Source organism: Artibeus jamaicensis, unplaced genomic scaffold, assembly GCF_021234435.1.
Source record: "Artibeus jamaicensis isolate MK-2021 breed Jamaican fruit bat unplaced genomic scaffold, CSHL_Jam_final contig_1044, whole genome shotgun sequence".
NCBI lineage: Eukaryota > Metazoa > Chordata > Mammalia > Chiroptera > Phyllostomidae > Artibeus > Artibeus jamaicensis.
Genome location: NW_026521208.1, coordinates 814307 through 831363, shown reverse-complemented (window position 1 = coordinate 831363; position 17057 = coordinate 814307). Strand labels below are relative to the sequence as shown.

General features: G+C 45.1%; 1 protein-coding gene across 2 annotated transcripts in view; it reads left to right on the top strand.

The window, feature by feature from the left end:
• TPK1 (thiamin pyrophosphokinase 1) overlaps positions 1–17057 on the top strand; it is a 264873-nt gene that overhangs the window by 78390 nt on the left and 169426 nt on the right. For both annotated transcript variants that reach the window (XM_053663182.1, XM_053663183.1), the window contains one exon: positions 7927–7996. In XM_053663182.1, the coding sequence (XP_053519157.1) occupies positions 7927–7996 (70 nt within the window). The remainder of the gene's footprint in view (positions 1–7926; positions 7997–17057) is intronic.

Here is a 17057-nt window from a genome sequence, read left to right as displayed (position 1 = left end):
GAAATATTACCCCTGATTTTTCTCCCCTTCTTTCTGCTCAAACCCTTTGGACAGCAACCTGCCTTTTTCCCCTAAGCAGGAAGAAGAATTAGCTTATTATTGTTTATGCTGACTTGGAAAAAGAGCACAGTCAAGTTCTAAGATTATCATGTGAAATTCTTGCGTTAGTTAGCAGTAAAAATTTATGATTATTTTTCAGTTTCTAATTATTTCATAGTAAGACTGAATTGCTGAATTACTTAAGCTATTATTACTATTTGCATTTAGTGATCATCGTTTAGCTGAAAGAATAGACCTGTTACTAGAAAGACTCACTTAGTAAATCATGGTAAAATATTTCTATGAAGATTTCAAAGCTGCTAGGAGAAGTAGAAGATGATCAGATTAGGTATTTTTCTATCTCTGCAAAATAAGAAACCTGTCACGTTTTTGTGTAACAAACAATCTGATTTTGGTACATTTGCATTTTTGATATATGCAACAGTAAATCCCTCATTTGAAATGTGCCTTGCATATAAGTTCCGAGATCTGTTGCCACTAACCCATAAAGTAAAAGCAGAGGAGAAGGGATTCTTGTGCTGAAGAAATAGGAGAAGGAGGGAAATCTGTTCCAGATCTGTGTGTTCTTCTGTTGTGTAATTTATTTGCATCAACAAAGTGATTAAAAACAGTAATAAGGCTTTTGTTTTTGCCAAACGGACCAGCCACCGTTGTTGGTCTTTGTTCCAACTCTTGGCGGTTCTAGGCGTCTGGTTCTTTTTGATTAGTCGTAGAGGTCCGCCACATCTCATTATTCTGTCCCGGCCACTTTACCTGTGTTTGTACACTGTGAAGTGAACTGAGCCAATAGAAGCTGTCACTTCTCAGGCTCACTGTCGAAGTGACATCAGAGGGATGGGGGTTTCTCGTCTGACGTAGGAGATGGTATGAGCGAGCCAAGCAGACCCCAGAGGACAGTCAGGAGGACCTGACTTTGGCTGTTGTGACTGGTGGCAATAACTTGGTAACAGGGTCTCAAATGAGCAGGACACCCAAATAGGGAGGGAGTGGAGTCATGCTAGAAGGTTACCCAGAGTATTGCCGACATCCAACACACGTGCTCATTGTATGTGAGGCCTTCCTGGCGACTCAGAATCTAAAACTGAGGAGAACGTGGTAGTTTTGTGTCCGATCTGGGATGGACAGGAAGGCAGTTAGTTTTCTAGGACATAAGTTGATGGGTTAATTCATCTGACTTCGGTAGCTCAGGAGATACAGTTTCTGGGTGATAGTCCTGCTTTTAAAGGGGAAGTTTAGAGAACAGCGATGAGCAAGATGACCTTGCAGCTGCATATTGTAACTCTGGACAGACTGTGGAGGTGTAAGTGGTCCTCCAGGTAGGGCACTGCTTCTTGACTGGGGGTTGTTTGGCCCAGGAGGGGACATGGGGCAATGTCTGTGGATATTTTTGGTGGTCGCAACACAGGGGTGCTCTGGGCATCTAGTGGGTACGGCCAAGGATGCCGCCGAACACCTGACAGTGTGCGGGACAGCCACGCACAACAAAGGCCCGAACTGTGAATAGGGCCAAGGTTCAGCAACACCCACATGGGCCTGTCGTGTCCTCTTATTCCTCAGAGACCGAATGTGCACGTGTGCCCCCGTGTCCCTGGAGTGTGGCAGACTTAGTAAAAGTGTGGTGGTGAGAATGCATTCAGCCCTGATCGTCTGCCAACTCCCATCTGGACAGACGTGCGTGTGCCCGCTTCACGGACAAGCCTGCGTGTCTGAGTGCAGCTTGGCTGGTTGCAGTGTTTACACACTCTGAGCTTTCCTCGTCTTTTAGAATTTTTCCTTGCTGCTTTCGGATAAGCAGACAGCTTGAAGTTTGGCTCTTTTTAAGGTTTTTAGCAATGGGGTGTCTGGGGCCACTCAGTGTTACAGAGGGACTGCTTGTAGGCTTCACAAATAGCGTCAGGAATGAGGGACTGTCTTACTTTCTCTCTGTAGAGCAAAGCCAGGGAGGAGGACAAAGGACGATAGAATGTACACAGCAACATTTATCTAAAGGTCACACAGATGTCCCTCACGTGGCGTCAGCCAGGTCACTGGGGCCGGGACAGCACTGTGCGTGGAGACGCACGACATCAACACCACTTACTTTTATTTGAAATAAGAATAATTCTGTGCTCATCCCATTCACTGTGTGGGGGGTATCACAAACAATGTGAGCCTCTTTTTAAAAATATTTTGTTTTTATTTTTAGAGAGAGGGGACGGGAAGGAGAAAGAGTGAGAGACAAACATCAATGTGTGGTTGCCTCTCATGTGTCCCCTACTGGGGACCTGGCATGCAACCCAGGCATGTGCCCTGACTGGGAATTGAACTGACGACCCTTTGGTTCACAGACCCATGCTCAATCCACTGAGCTACACCAGCCAGGCCTAATGTGAGTGTTTTTATAATTGCACCTGAATAAAGTATCAGTAAACCCTTTCATCTGAAACTTGGAGTTCTCTAGGCAGCAGTCAGTCAGCATGGCGGAACCCTTGTGAGCAAAGTTCTTGCCGTGTCTCTCTGAGAGCCTGTGATTCCCTGCAAGGCTTTCTGTGAGAGTTTGTCCACGTGACATAAAGCCTTGACAGGGGCAGCCTGCCAGTCCATCTGTTAACCATGTCCATGAACTAACTGCTTTGGCTCATAATCAAGGCTTTCCTGATGATACGGTAAAAAATAATAGGCAAATCGTCTACAAAAACATCCGGCTCTTTCCAAAGGCTCGGGGTGGCGCAGGTGGGAGAAAGATGGTCTTTGGAGAAGACACTCCCGAGGCTGGTGCCTGGCTGTTGCATGGCCGTGGGGACGCAAGCAGTGCTCTGGTCTCCTGGCTCCGCCTTCCTGTGTCGCCTTCATCTCTGCGTCAGGGCCATAGGTCCCAGACCCAGGCTTCCACAGTCAGGTTGCAGGGCAGTGGAGAAGGGACTCTGTGGTTGGACCACGTCTCTGTCTGTGCATCAGTCACTCTGGGCAGGGCACTGCCATGGCCTGGATGGAGCCGTTTGGGTGTGGATTCAATGCCATGTGTAGGCTGGGATGCAAGAGTGGGGCTCCCTGAAAGAAAACTAGCTGTGCAAAAAACAGATCTTTGTTCCTACCCCGTCCTCTTCTGCAGAAGCGCCACTGTAACCAGTTTTTCTGCTTAAATTTTATGAGTAAAAATCAATACCACTACAATTTTATACACAGATGATTGTATCTTATGGGGTTATTTTTGTGCTTTTACCCTTGATCAGTATGTTTACTTGATAAACTGGTGTTACTCCTGCCCCTTTACTCCTGTCCACTTGAGGTGTCACTGTAAGGAAGGTTTGACCGGGTTGCTTAAAATTTTAAGTTATGCTACATCTTACAAGAGATGACGTGGACATAATACATGAGTTGCTCTGGTTTATAGTTCCATGCAGGCTGGAATATATTTTACCACTATTCAACTGGTGCGCATTTAAGTTTGCTGCTAGTTTTTCATAGAGTTTCTGCGTCGAAGGGCATGTACATTGAAGGCACAGGTACGTTTGTATATGTGTATGTATCTGCCAGACTGACCCTCCTCAGTAAGATGTTATAACATTGGTTTCCACATGCTCTCCAGGCTCTGAAAAATGTTGTGAATTTGGTAAAGTACATATGATCATCTTCATTTTGCATTAGGATAGGCACTCCTGGAATCACCTCAGAGTCACAGGACTAGTAAGTACTTGATCTGGACTGACAGACGGTAACCAGAAGGGAGATGGCAGGGACGGTGGGGGCTGAAGAGTTTCTGGGAACCACGGTAATGGACACATGTACGAAACAAGAAGGCGCGGAGTCAGGAGCAGGAGGTGGGGGTGCCTGGGGTGGGGGGAGATGTGGGAGGAAAAGGCAGACAGCTAACTGTACTTGAACAGCAGTACATTTATTAAAAAACGGGAAAAAATTCTTCCATACCTGGTGTTCTTTCAGTTAACTGAAACTGAAAAATACTTCATTAATTTTCCCTTATTTTTTCTTACACCTTAATGCTTGGCACTAATTTAATGGTCTACTCTGCAGAAAGCCGGATGATATTTGTCCAACTTTTTCAGTGGGAATTAATAAAATAGCCAGTTAACCTCTATTGTGATGAAACCCTTCACTGAGTAGATGACATTGACTTATTACATTATGCCAGGCCAAAAAAAAAAACCTGTTAAGAGACTTGAACACAGTTTAGTGTCCAGCTGTTTACCCACCGATGCACAGTAAATGGTCTCTCAGCCGTTGAAATTATAGTGACAGATCTCTGCCAAGATTTTGCTGAATAAGCCAAGCAAGTTTTTACATTAAAAGATAGATAACTCCTGCAGTAACTTCTGCTCATAGAGCTTGGAACAATTTTAATGATGATGGAGTGAGCATATTTTTGAGGCTGATTCATTAAGATTTACCAAAATATCTTATTAAAGAGTGTCTTCTACGTCTGGTTCTTTTAGTTGGGCACTTTCATTAACAGTGATATTTTGTTCTTTATTTTTCAAAGTGATATCAGTGATTTTATGCCAATATTATTTATGATATGCTTGAAGATTGTTTATTTTTCAAATGCAGCTTTATTTAAGTACGTATGTGGGAAGTATTTTGAGTTAGTTAAAACACCTTTTTAATAAAATTTTAAACGTGTTAGAACACGTGACTTTTAATCAAGTTTTAATAAAAAATAGTTTTAGGCCCTGGGTGGTGTAGCTCAGTGGATTGAGCACGGACCTGCAAACCACACGATCGTGGTTCGATTCCCAGTCAGGGCACAGGCCTGGGTTGTAGGCCAGTTCCCAGCAGGGGACGCACGAGAAGAAACCGTACACTGATATTTCTCTCCCTCTCTCCCTCCCTTCCCCTCTAAAGATAAATAAAATCTTTTAAAAAATAGTTTTAGGGACAGACTGGAACTTGCTCCTTTTAGACAGGTTGCAATTCAACGTCTAGGTAGAGAGAGAGTCTCACGATGGTTACTTTGGTTCTCTTCAAATTTAACACAGGAATAAGTGTGGACAAATTCACTTTCCGACTTAGTTATCTCTCTTTCCAACAACTCTTCTAAACTATCCATTTAAGTCTAGGAATGAGAAATAACAGGCACTGGAAAAAGGTTTTGGATTGTAAAAGTAACCCTGGCCTCAGCTGGACCAGATTTATTAACAAGCAGTTTTCCAGAGTCGGCCCCTGAGATTCCTCTCCTCCTCCTGCCGCCGCGTTTGGTCTCTCATCCCAGCACAGGTCAGATCTGCGGTGCGTGAGGCCTGCGTGTGCTCGGGCCCTTTTTTCTGCTGTCACGTGAGCCTGGACGGCTAGATCTGGTTGTTTTTCGTCTTTCTATTCAAGATCAGGCCTGGCACATCACTGGTGTAAATGTTGAATTCAACTGATCGTGGCAAAATAATATACTGTGAACAATTGACAAGTTATTCTATTTCACAAACTTAGCCACTTAAAGCTATTTCTTAGATTTTCATAGTGCTTCAGTGAATCACTTTTTACGTAAAAGGATTCCATGTACTTGCTAATTTTGGTTACAGAGAATTGTTTTGTACAGTCTGAGGGTAATTATTAATAGTTTACCATCTGTTTCAAAGCCATATTTTGTGCATGAGATGATCTCTCGGTTTTAGATTTTGATGATTTTGAACTTTTAGGTTTTGTTATTGTTTAAAATGTGCAGAATATTCTAATCTTATGCAGTTGATTTTGTGGCTTAGATTTTGGGTGCCTTTTCTTACAAGGAACTGAGTATTGTTGGTAACTGGCAAGATGAGATGTCTATCTTAGACATCAGGCTTTGCCTTTCTAGAAGTACAAGGCTTTGTAGACTCTATTTTTGCTTTAACTCTCACCTGAGGATATGTTTATTGATTTCAGAGAGAGAGGAAAAGAAAGCGAGAAACATTGATTGGCTGCCTCCCACACATTCCCCAGCTGGGAATTGAACCCACAACCTAGGTCTGCCCTCTGACCAGGAATCGACCTTTTGGTGTATGAGGCAACCCTCCACCCAACTGAGCCACACAGGCAGGGCTGGGCTGTATTTTAATTCTAACAGAAATGGAGGGAGAGGACTCGTATTTATTTTTGTTTTCCTTTTTACCTCCCTTTATATACTGTTCCCCTCCTTTATATAACACGATCATCAAAATTTCCCTTACATGCATTTACAACCACATCAAAGTGCTATAATTTTTCATGTGTTTTCCATTACAGTTGACATTCAACATTATTTTGTGTTAGTTTCAGGTGTACATAGAGGTTTGACAATCATGTACTTTGTATCACTTTAAAATGTCCATGCCTTCCTGGCCCCATGCATAACATTGCCGACTGTGTCCCCTGTGCTGAACTCTACGTCCCTGTGACTGTTTGGTGGCTGCCAGTCTGTGCTTCTGACCCTCCCCCTGCCCTCCGGTGCCCTCCACCCCCTGGTGGCCACGTGCTGGGACTCGGGCTCAGTAAGTGCTTACTGTGTCCAGTACCGTGAGGGGCACTGTGCGTATCTACTGTGTCCAGTACCGTGAGGGGCACTGTGTGTATTTATTGAGTCATTAATTGCCTAGTAATCTGTGTCAAAGTTGATGTAATCCTCACTTACAAACGAAAAAGCTGAAGCACAAAGGGAATATCTCTTTTGGCCACTTGACCTCTATTTTATTTCTGATACAGATCAAAGGAAAGAGTTGACATGTAGATTAGTGGAAAATACAGTGGGACTTTTAAATCTGCCGAAATGTTCAATTAGAATCCTTTACAATAGCCCATCTGTTATTAAATACCTGGAAATTTAGAGGATGATGTTGTAAACTCTCTTTTAAATGTATAGTGAAATTTGCAAAAAAGGCAAGGGGATTTCCTCAGTGCCGTGGAACAAGAAGCAGTTTAGAAGAGTGGTCTGTTTCCTCTGAAGGTGCTGGGGCCCAAGGTCTCCCCTGATCTGTGTGACGCAGTAGCTCTTACGAGAGCCGTGTGGGATCAGGAGGCAAGGCTCTGGGGTGTTGGGGCGAAAACTTGGAACCTCAGACAGCTCTGCGTGCTCTCTCATCGACCAGAACTAAAGAGAAGGTCTGATCTTAAGCCGTTGGGTAAATAAAGGGCGTTATAGAAAGGATGGGAGAGGGAAGTGAGGCTGCGAAACAGGCATTTTTGGGAAAATTAGAAATTAGAGATGCAACAACAACAAATTCAGCAGCCTGTAGATTAAGAACATTTCAAGGACATCAGCAGACTTAGCGCAGTAACTAATACCTGATACCAATATCAGTATCTAATACCAACTCAGTGACACCGCCCGCCGGAGTGGCGGCAGGGAGAAGGCTCTGGAAGGCTGCCCAGGGAGGCCCAGCTGCAGGGCGGCCCGTCCTGCTTCTGGGCACCCAGCCAGTCTCGTACCGCCTCCACGATTCTACAGCGTTCGCACACTGTGTGGATTGTTAGTTACTTAATATTTTCAAATAAACTTAGGATGCTGCACTTATGATTTATTTTTAAAAGAAACCTTGTATATCACCATAAAATCTAGAAACCCATAATACCAGCCCTAAATGGAACGTACCTTAAACATTGAAAAGTTACTGAGTGTGAGGTCTACCTTCTGTCCTGGGGAAGGAAAACCAGGCTCCCAGGGATGCTGAGGACAGCGCTTTCCTCCTCAGAGGAAGAGAAGAGGGGGCAGGAAGGACAGGCGCCCGGTGCGTGGCTGCGTCCCTGCGTCTTTGCCACGTGTGAGCACTTGGGCACCAGCAGCCGCACTAGCCGGGTGTGCAGGGGTCTGAGCAGGGAGGTGCGACTCTGTCTGAGTGTTTTTAACGTTTAACTTTTGGGAGCTGTTGCTCTCAGCGTCCTGTATTCATGTGCCCTTTGTTTTCTTCTTTTTTCCCCCATGCGAAGCTCTTCTAAGAGCCTGTGCTGACGGAGGTGCCAACCGCTTGTATGACGTCACGGACGGAGAGAGGGAAAGGTAAGCTGTCCCAGCCAGGTTCGCAACACCTGGACTTCTGCTCCACACTTGGCTCTGCTCTCTCCCAGTGAGTGGTGACTGTTCGTCTGCCTTCAGAGTCCCGGGGAGACAGCAAGAGGCGGGCACTTCGCCATGTTGTGTGATTGCTTTGAATGGCGTCTGTTAGTAAAACTAGGCCAATCCTATTCTTATTTTTTAAAAAAGCTATTCTACTACTTCCAAATCTCAGTAAGTAGCGTTATCAAAGATATCTGTGAAGCTTTCAGACATTAACTACAATAAAACTTCCTGTGGCAGTTGGAGTTGTGATGCAATTGAAAAGGATGGAACTGGTCTCCTGCACAGAGAACACAAGTTCTGTTGTAAAAGATGCGAGATTTTTCTATTTGGCGTTGAGCAAAGCTCAGTACAATTTCCTCTTAGTTACTTCTGAGTTATACACACACACATATATTTCAGGAGATGAATAATTTATTTCTTAAGGATTTGTTATGTGTGCTGTCTGGCTTTCCTGATCTCTGCGTGGTGAGCTTTTTTTTAGAAAAAAAGATACATCAATGAAAGCAAAATTTAAATCTAGCTCATTGGCAACATGTTTATAGGCAAACCTCTTGGCAAACACAAGAATTTATAGTCCGTATAAGTAAGCTAGCTATGAAATTTAGTTTCACTCCTCTCGTGTGTTATTAAATGTGGTGAAATGTTTTAAGTTTGAGAAATTATCTCCATGCTGCAAAAAGTAAAATGAAAATATTACAATGCAGTGTAACATGAGTGCGAATCAATATGTGTATTTTGAAATGACATAAACTACGTCCTGATGGCGTCAGAGTTTTTAACGTGTTGTTTCTGAAGCTGGAGCTGCTTTCTGAAAGCAGCCGGCTGCTTATAGGGGGACGGCCTGTGTCCTCGAGCCGGGCGCAGTGATGTCCAGGGACGGCGTGCTTTGTCAAAGAATGTGACCCTGGTAGCCACCTAGGAAGCGATTTGAATTCGTGACGTTTTGTGCTTCTTTGGTTTTTTTTTAAAAATATTTTATTTATTTATTTTTTGAGAGAGGGGCAGGGAAGGAGAAAGAGAGGGAGAGAAACATCAATGTATGGTTGCCTCTTATGCATCCCCTGCTGGGAACTGGCCTGCAACCCAGGCATGTGCCGTGACTGGGAATCGAACCGTGATACTCTGGCTCACAGGCCCGCGCTCAATCCACTGAGCTATGCCAGCCAGGGCTCACTTCTTTGGTTTTTAACTGAATGGATTTTTCTGACTGTATTCAGTAAGACCTGACATGGACAGTGTGTAAGGAAATACTCCAGCACGTGTTGTAAAAAGTACCGGGGCCAGTTAGTTCAGGGCCCAGCCTAATGCCCATGAGGCGGTGACGGATGGGTGGTGTTCGTTCCTGGCTGACGCTGGCTGGCTGGCAGGCCATCTAGACTGACCGCCATCTCTCCGATGGCGGGTGTAGCTCGTGACCATGATGTTATAGACAGGGCTGTGGAGGGATGTGGCGCGGGGCTTCTCACTTGCTCCTGGGTCGTAAGGACGTCTTGCGTGCTGGTGAAAAAGAATGTTTATTGGATGGGGCTGGACTTGAATGAGGGAGAGAACGCACAGCACTAAATCACTGGGAAAAGCAAAACAGATGACCAAATCGGGGAAGTGAGCACTGCTAGTTTTGCCAAATTTCAGAATAATCATTTCTGCTATGTCTTAACTCATTTACAAGTGATCTTATAGAAGTCTTCCCAGAAGGTTTATCTAATAACCGAGTGTTCATATGTAAAGATGTCCAGTAAGAAAATATACTTCCCGTTGACTTTCTGGCTGTAATCATGTGGTGCCTTGATTGCCTCTCTGGTACTTCAGGGTGTGGCTGTCCTGAGCAGGGGTCAAGATTCTGAGTCTCTAACAGGGAGGTAAGTGAAGCTAACCGCCCCATGTGGGAATTAGCCTTTGCAAGAAATCTCATTAAATCCAGACCCTCATTTGAGAAACTAATTGGATACAGGTGACTAAACGTGATTCCTGTTCATTGTATTTTTGAACAGCGGGGCTTCACCATGAAAAAGGAAGAGAGTATTTGTGGGTTTTAAAAAGCCAAGTACAGTTTGTGGGCTCCTGCCCTGTTGGTTCTTACGGGTTTATTTACCGTGTCCGCATGTACAGTGTGACACTTGTGGGGGTGCACAGGAGCGTTTGAAAGTGAGCCCCAGCGGAAGGCAAAGGGAGGTGCTCACACACGTGGGATGGGAGGGGGGCCGAGGCAGGCAGTGACGGAGGGACAGAGCCGGGGCCCGATTCCACTGCTGCACGCAGCCCCCGCTGTGCCCGTCGTCAGCGTGCGCCTCTGCTTCAGCCCTGGAAACAGCCCCTCTCTCTTCATGGGGGGGTGTGTGTGTGTGTGTAAGGAAGTCCTAAACGTCACTTTCTTATTGTGAAAACAATGCTATAGTGATTTGACTATCTTAGTGAGTTGGGAGGGACAAGAAGAAAATAAAAATCATCTGTTATTTCTTACTAAGTAACGAAGACTTGCACTGACTGTCCCTGTTCTGTCCTGGGGACGAACAAAATCACAATGAGTTTTTCTTGAGAGTGGACATAATCTCCCTTAGGCCTAGAAAGTACCTGGGAATATTAGACATTCCATAAATATCTGTTAGTAAATGGGTGTTTGATGGCAGTCACTCTTTTTTCTCTTCCCATAAGGTTTTGAGTGACTTTGATGAATAACCCTCATATTTTGGATGGACAGGTGGCCTCTGCTCTGAGAGCTGGTAGGTCCTGGTTTGGGTGTGTGTTCGGTCCTTACATCAAACTGAGGCAGGGTCAGGACCACTCAGGAAAACAGAACGGACGCCTCCAGTGACAAGGGGACCCCGGCATCAGCTGTGGAGGTGGCACCAAAGAGGAAGAAACTTCAGGAAGATTCAGTCTCTGTGGTGTATCCTAGGACTCTTCATTGACTGTGTTCCTAACCCCAGATGTCTCTGTGGGGCAGTAAGGTGGGGTATCGGCTGTACTGGCCAGTACCCCAGTTCTCATGCTCACATTCTGGTGATTCAGAAGTCCTGTGGCGTCCTCCTAACATCTGCCTCCCGATTCCCCCGAGTCGGTGAAACCCACCGCTGGTCAAACCGGGGTGGTAAGCATGGCCTGGCCCCACTTGTCAGAACAATCACAAGTTGTGGAGATGGGGGAAAATATACGGGAGAAGCAGGGTGAGATTCTCTAAGGAAAGTTTAGGGAGCAGATTTTTTTCTTGCCCATCACCAGTAGGCATTCATTTTGTTTTTCTAGTGATGATTTTACTGATGCTCATTTAATTCAGGAAAGTGTAAATTGTCCATGTCAAAGAATAAGGAAAGATTATTACTTGCTTGCACCTTGTAAATAGTGATGATTCAGGGAGGGTTAAGCCCCTCCCCCTGCAGCCGCCACTGCTTCCCTGCCCCCCCCCCACCCTGCCCCTCTTCCAAGTCTCTGCCCTGGGAACAGGGGCTCAGGGAAAGAACCGCTTCTGCTCCGTGACTCGCCAGCCAGGGCCTGAAGGCGGTCCCCTGTGGCACCGCTCCCTGCCTTTCCCATCACAGGGAAGGCTGAGAACAAGCAAACACAGAGACGAGTGTACATCTGATGTTACACAGGTCAGTGAATTGTCTCCAGGGCAGACACTCTAACGCCGCAGGTCCTGAGATCGGCACATAGAATATTGGCAGCGGCGCCCCCGTCTGCTCCTTCCATCGACCTCTCCCCTGACACCGCTAATGTTAGATTAGTTTTGCCTGTTTTGGGACTTTATAAAATAGAATAATAGTATGTTGAATTTTGAGCATATGGGCCTTTTTGGGGGGAGGAGGGTATAGAATTCGTATTTCTCTGAACCTGAAGAAGGATCAGGAAACACTGATGTGGGTTCTCACAGGAGAATTCGGGCCACACCAGTGACGTGAGGGGCAGAGGAAGTGCGGGACTCAAGCATTAGGGAGTCAGTTGTTCGGAAGCAAAGCAGCTCACCAAATCGAGGGCACAGCCAAGCTCTTTGGCCGTATGGGAGAGGTCGTTTATATTGATCATTCTTTTTTTAAAATAATGCCTTTAAAGATAGATAAACATTTGTAAACCATAGTGTATTAGAAAGTTAAGGTAAACTGACCAAAAAATTTTTTTTTAATTAAAAAGAGAACTGTGGTATGAGACAGTGTCTCTTTAGAATAATGGAGTAGCAGAAGTAAGAATGTAGCATTTAACTTCTTCATTCATTCATCCACCGAATACTTTCTGTAGTTAAACGCTTTGATAGTACATATAATATACACTTCCTGCTCTCGAGAAACGCACAATGTAACAACAGTAAACAGGACATCAGTCTTCAGTATGCTAGACTACGGAGCACACGAGGAGGAGGTTCCAGTTCAGCATGACAGGCCCTGTGCCGCAGGGGCCACGGAGGGTGGGCAGTGAATCCAGAACTGAGGTAGCTCGTCCCTCGCGTCCTGGGTGAAATCTAAACTCACTACCTGGAGACGCAGGGCCGGCTCTTCCTTGTTTTTCAGCCCTGCCCCGTTTCCTCTCTGCCTTCCCCCGAGCCTCCCCCGCGCTGCCTGGGCGCCGGCCAGCCCGGGGCCGGCCTTCAGCTGTATGTGTCAGCACCGTCCGCCGTCCTTGCCTGTCGGCTGCCACCATCCGGTCGGTCAGTGTGCGCAGGTCCCCTGCCGCACTGGCCCTGGGATGGTTCGCGCAGCACGTGCTGGCCTTTCTCTCCCTGAAGCCGCGCCCGGCTGAAACACGGCCTCCCCCAGCCTGATGGGACAGGACATCACTTACACTGTGGTGATGCCGCAAATGACAGTGTCGGGCTCCCATTACCTTCATTCAGAGCTGCGAGGACTTACATCCTTTACTGGGCGATAAATTTCTAGTGGTCTCTGGTCCCTTAACTTTGCATAACCCTTTACAATTATTTACTTTCTCATTTTGTCTTGTGACTTACCTACGTGTGGATGTTTCTGATCTCCGCACGGTGAACTCCTTCGAGGCAGGGATCATAATTAACTTTCCTTACGTTCCTCATAATATCTAGAACACTAATGAACATCCGCAAGTTTATTGAATAAGTGATTTTTTTTCATCACTACCTTAGCAGAAATGTCACAAAGACTAAGCTTCTTTTTCATCCAGGGATTTCTAAGCTATAATATCAGCTCTTGGAAGTGTCTGGATGTAGAGAAGAAAATTTAGATGATCTTATATCTCATTAGTATGTATAAACCACGGCGTCGTACATCTAAAAAGATTACACGTGTGTTGTCTGAAATCATCCATAGGATAAGTGTATAGGATAAGTTCCACTTGATTTGCAGAAAGTCGCCGCGTTCTCATTTCTATGGGAATGAGCCTCTTACCATGAAACTAAGATCCTTCTCTTTGAATTCATTAGTATTTGGAGAACAACGTGGATATCAGTGCTGAATATGAAGCTTTTTTTTAAATTGTGATTTTGTGGGACATAGAGACTCTCACACCCGTCAGCATAATAGTCTAACACATTGCCCTGAGTTGTGGTGTCCTTGGAGGGCACGGATTTGACATGGGGGTGAGCGTTGTTTTCAGGTCGGCTTTCTCAGTGTGATTGACGAACGTAACCTGTCGTGTGATGTCCTGCAGAAGGTTACTTGTATGTAAACGTCGCTCTAGGTTATCTCAGATCTCCAGGAGTTGCCTTTCCGTTCAACGTGAAAGCCGAGCCCCCGGCAGAAGTCCCCTGGACTCCCACAGATGAGCGCTCTGTTCAGCAGGCGGTGGTGGCGGGGTGAGGAGCCTGTGGTGCTCAGAGAGCGGTGCCTTCCTGCTTTCGCGTTCCTCCCGGTCCTTTCCTCCTAGTTACAGTTGCGCACTTTGTAGCTTTGTGTATTCTTCCAACGTCCTCATTAGTAAATCTTAGTAAATCGATGCCACTCTCCAGAGTGATCAAGTGGGAAGAGAGAATGCCTGTTGTAATGCTAAAATATAATTTAAATAACTGAATAAGGTGGGAGGCTTGCTGTTAAAAATTGGTTTTGAAAGACTTTATCAATAGAATTACAGTCTGGCGACAGGAATCTGATATACCCTTGAAGAAACCAATGGCCTGTCCCTCCGTCTACTCATGAGTAACAGTTCTGCTCTCTGTCCGTTTCACCGCAGGCGGCTGTAGCCTCCCCAGTACCGCCCACCCCCCCTCCCCCGGCCCACCGCTGCCCCAAATTGGGAGTCAGGTGGTGAGAGTGTGTGCGGGACTCCTTAGGTAGGTCTGGGCTCAGAATCTGACTCCGCGACATGATCGCTGTGAGACGCCTGGGGGTCACTTCCCAAGGCTGCAGTTTCCTCATCGCTGACATTTCAAGGGAAGGCCACTCCCTGCTGAGGCGGTCAGAGAAGTCTCCACGAGGAAACCCATTGTCTGGGCTGGGTACACGAGACCTGGAGAAGCCGGGAGAACAGAGGGTGGCCTTGCAGAGCTGTAGTATGACGAGTGACGGGGTAGGTGAGTCTGCACGTGAGGCAGTTTCGGGCGGTGGCTGTAAGTCTTCTCGTCACAGCTGATATTCCGCCTGCGGTAACTGTGCAACTTCTTAGAAAGCAGTGGGCACTTTGCACATTGTGGTTGCACTGAAGAAATGTAGTGTTTGGCTTCTCTGGTTCTTTTTGGTTTTTAATCAGCTCAGTCAGGTGTAATTTCATACAATAGAATGCATTCATTTTAAGCCTGCAGTCCAATTAGTTTTAAAGTGCTAAACTGTTGTATCCACCACCACAGTCAAGGTGAAAACATATCCATCCCCCAAAGGGTTCCTTCCTGTCCCTTGGTAGTCAGTCCCCAACGTCCACACTGGCTCCTGCAGCCTTCCGAATGTCAGGTACGTAGAGTCCCACAGTTTGTGGTTTGCCACGTCTGACTTTTTCACTTACCGAGTGGCTGCTGTTGAGATTCATCCATGTCATCCTGTCGGTGTTTTTGTCCCTGCTCAGTGCTGAGGAGGGCTCATTAATGGTACACTGCAGTTCTGTCTGTTTATTTAGTGCAGCTGGTGGATGATTCTTAAGAATTATCCTTTTAGTTGGAATCTGTTATTTTTTTCAAGTATGTGTTTGGTGGGGAATGTTAGCTCTTTTCGTTAGAACCAAAAACAAAAATCAGAATTGTCAATTGAGCCCTGGAGGTTGTATAAATAAATAGTAGCAGTGGTTCCTATATAAAGCCTGTATTTGCTATATTTTAATGAAAATTTTGCAAAAGCCTGCTCGATAGCATGAGGTTTTTATGGGATAAGGCAATAACTATAAAACTGTCATGGAATAAGTCAGTGTTAAGTATCCACCCGTATGTTGTGATTTTGATGAACTTCAATACATGCGATGGTTGATTTCGGTCTGCCTGCAACTGTAGTTTTCTCAGTGATTTAGATGTATTTTAACTAATGTTCAGGCATTTCATGGCATAATCAAAAAATGTCCTTTCAAGGCCCTGGCTGGTGTAGCTCAGTGGATTGAGTGCGGGCCTGCGAACCAGACAATCGCGGTTTGATTCCCAGCAGGGCACATGCGGTTGCAGGCCAGTTCCCTGCAGGTCAGTTCCCAGCAGGGGACGCACGAAAGGCAACCGTACATTGATGTTTCTCTCCCTCTCTCCTTCCCCTCTAAAGATAAATAAATAAAATCTTTACAAAAAAATGTACTTTCAGTACGCTTTACCATATGCAGGGGAGGGCAAAAGCGGGTTCACCGGCCACTGTGATATTCTTTTAAGTTAATGAAGCCGTTGTAATAATCAAAACCTGTATGTCTTCCTCCTTACAAACAACTGTAAACCACTTTTGCTCGCCTCATACAGGAAGGAAACAAGTATGCACTTCACTTAAGGAAAACCAAGAGTGTGGTTTAGCTTGATTTTTATAAGCCTTGCCTTAGGCAACATTTACTCCCCGGCTTTGGCCAGTTGCTATTAAAAGGTATTTATGAGATCAAATTACTGAAGTCTGTAAGCAAGCCAACATTATTGGATCTTTAAATCAAAATGATGGAAGGTAAGAATGATTAGCACATTTAAAAGAAAATTTATACTAAGGTCTTGGTATTAAAGAACTTTATACACAAACTCTGAGGACGTGTTTATCTTGAATTATTGATTGGATTAGTCTAGTGATATATTTCAGTCTGTCGGTTACCAAACACTGTAAATCAGAGATCTCAAAGCTACCCACACGGAGCTCTGAATCATTTTGCGTGTTGGGGTGATGTGTATGCGTGGATGCTATGTTTGTCAGATCGTGCATGGAGTCAGAATAAATGTGCAGTGTGAGATCACTTTGAGCCACTGCAGAAAGTCAGCTTACAGCTAAATTTAATCAGAGGCCTCGTTCTTTACAGCTGCCCTGTGGCATGCAGCTCGTTTGTGACAAAACCCCTTTCCCTTCCTGACTTTGGGTGGGGTCTTCAGAAGTAAGTGACCTTCGGAAGATTTTTAAGAGAAGCCTGGGTCATCTGTCAAAAGTTTTGAGTAACACCTGGCTTCTTTAATTTTACTCATTTTTAAAAAATTGCATTGTTTTAGCACTTGTTAATACGCTCTAACAGTCATGTTTTTCACCACATTTTTGGCTTAAATTCAATATATTATTAGATTGGTGTGTTAAAAGGTAAATATTGAGAGCAATCACTCTATACCATGGATGTGTATATGCATAAATATATATTTGTGTATATATGTGTGTGTGTATATATACTCATGCACACCCCATATATGCATATACTGTGCATATATGTGCGTGTGTGTGTATACACTCATATGCACTCCCCATATATAATTGTCTGGCTCCCACATGCATTTCAGTGAATGCATATCCATGCATGCTTGCACGCACACACACACCTAGATACTCCTGCCTGGTTTTCTTGTTACCACACTTTGGTTTTGTGTGATTGGACCAAGAGTGAGCAGAATAACTCCAACAGCAAGAGGGAGTATGATTTGTTGACACATTACAGGAAAATTGAGTTGATGATGACATTGTACCTG